This window comes from Heptranchias perlo, chromosome 17 (assembly GCF_035084215.1).
Source record: "Heptranchias perlo isolate sHepPer1 chromosome 17, sHepPer1.hap1, whole genome shotgun sequence".
Taxonomy (NCBI): domain Eukaryota; kingdom Metazoa; phylum Chordata; class Chondrichthyes; order Hexanchiformes; family Hexanchidae; genus Heptranchias; species Heptranchias perlo.
Window position 1 is genome coordinate 35,090,621 of NC_090341.1, and position 1,563 is coordinate 35,092,183.

Below are 1,563 nucleotides of genomic sequence, written 5' to 3' on the forward strand. Positions count from 1 at the left end.
GCATGCTGTTGGCTGTCTTATAATCAGTTTGACTGCACTCATGGGTGGTCTGGTAAGGCTGACTTCGGGGCAGGAGGAGGAGGTGGAGCAGCAAGGAAGACAGCAGAGAGCAGCAGCAGCTGCCACAAGCGAGAAGGAGGAGAGCACTGCACAGGAAGCCATATCCACAGCAGGTATTCAGGGAGCACTTCTCTTACATGAATTTTTCTGAGGAGCAATGTTTGAGGCGCCTTCACTTCACAAAGGCGGCTGTCACTGAGCTATGTCACCTGCTGGAGCCACAACTCAAGCTTCGCACCAGGACATGGGCTCCTTTCAGGCTGCAGCTGGTGACTTTAGCGACATCTCACAATTCGTGGTACACCGATATATCAGGGAGATAAGCGACGCTCTCTACACCAGGAGGAACGCCTACATCTCATTCCTCATGGACAGACTGAAGCAGGATAAGAGAGCTCTAGGCTTCACCTGCATGGCAGGCTTCCCCAGGGTGCAACATGCCGTAGACTGCACCCACATTGCCTTGCGTGCTTCCTATCACCAACCTGGCATCTTTATCGATCTAAAAGGATTCCACTCCCTCAATATACAGCTGGTTTGCGACCACAGGCAGCCTGTCATGCAGGTATGTGCCAAGTATCCTGGAAGCAGTCGTGACTCTTTCATCGTGTGCCAGTCCTCTGTACTGCCTTTATTCCAGCCAGGCAGTCAAGTTGCAGGCTGGCTGTTGGGCAACAATGGCTGTCCCTTCCAGATATGGTGCGTGACTCCTGTCAGGAATCCGGGTACAGCTGCAGAGCAGGTCTACAATGAGAGCCATGCTGCCACCAGAAAAGTGATTGAACAAATAATCGGTGAGCTCAAGCAATGCTTCCACTGCCTGGACCGTTCTGGAGGAGTTTTGCAGTGCATGTCTGAGCAGGTATCCAGATTTGTGATTATCTGCTACGTGCTGCATAACTGTGCCATCATAAGAGATCAGCCCTTGCCACCACCTGGGCAGCAAGAAGCGCAGTAGGAGTAGGAGCAGGAGGAGGAAGAGGAGTTTGAAGAGGAGGAAGAGCAGGAGAGGCATCGACCACATGTGCCCCTAGCTGCCAGAGCGCTTAAAGACAAGCTCATCGAAGAATGCTTCAACAAAACCATCTCTCCTATCTCCAGTACACCAAAAGTCCGGCAATCCTTACCATTGTCCTTACTACCACCATCCGATTGCCTTCCTTCAGTCCAGCGTTATGGGTCTTGCCCTCACTTCACTACAAATATAAACACCAACTCCAAATCCAGAATGAAAAATAAATTAAGCAAACAACTCAATTCCATCTGAATCTAACAGTGAACAGAAATAATTGTGAAACCTCTTGTACAAGCCCTTAGTGCGTGTTGTTTGCACTTGTTTACCTATTCTAGTGCTCCTACAAAGTGTTTCCCAGTAGCTACAGCTTCAAATTCTAGACCAATTTTTTGGAGTGCTATAACATTTCAACTTTAAAAATTATGGATTAAAAAGCAGCTTTAACCAAACGGGCTTCCAATTGTGGATTCCTGCCAGACCGAGGCCTA

The 1,563-nt window shown here is 49.0% G+C and overlaps 1 protein-coding gene across 1 annotated transcript; it reads left to right on the forward strand.

The window, feature by feature from the left end:
• The first annotated feature begins 262 nt into the window (after window positions 1–262).
• LOC137333924 (putative nuclease HARBI1) lies at window positions 263–1,018 on the forward strand. Its single transcript, XM_067998279.1, has one exon. The coding sequence runs from the start codon at window positions 263–265 to the stop codon at window positions 1,016–1,018; it is 756 nt and encodes a 251-aa protein (XP_067854380.1).
• Window positions 1,019–1,563: the final 545 nt, after the last annotated feature.

Coding starts and splice junctions, on each gene's coding strand:
- LOC137333924 (XM_067998279.1), top strand. CDS start 263: ATGTCACCTGCTGGAGCCACAACTCAAGCTTCGCACCAGGACATGGGC.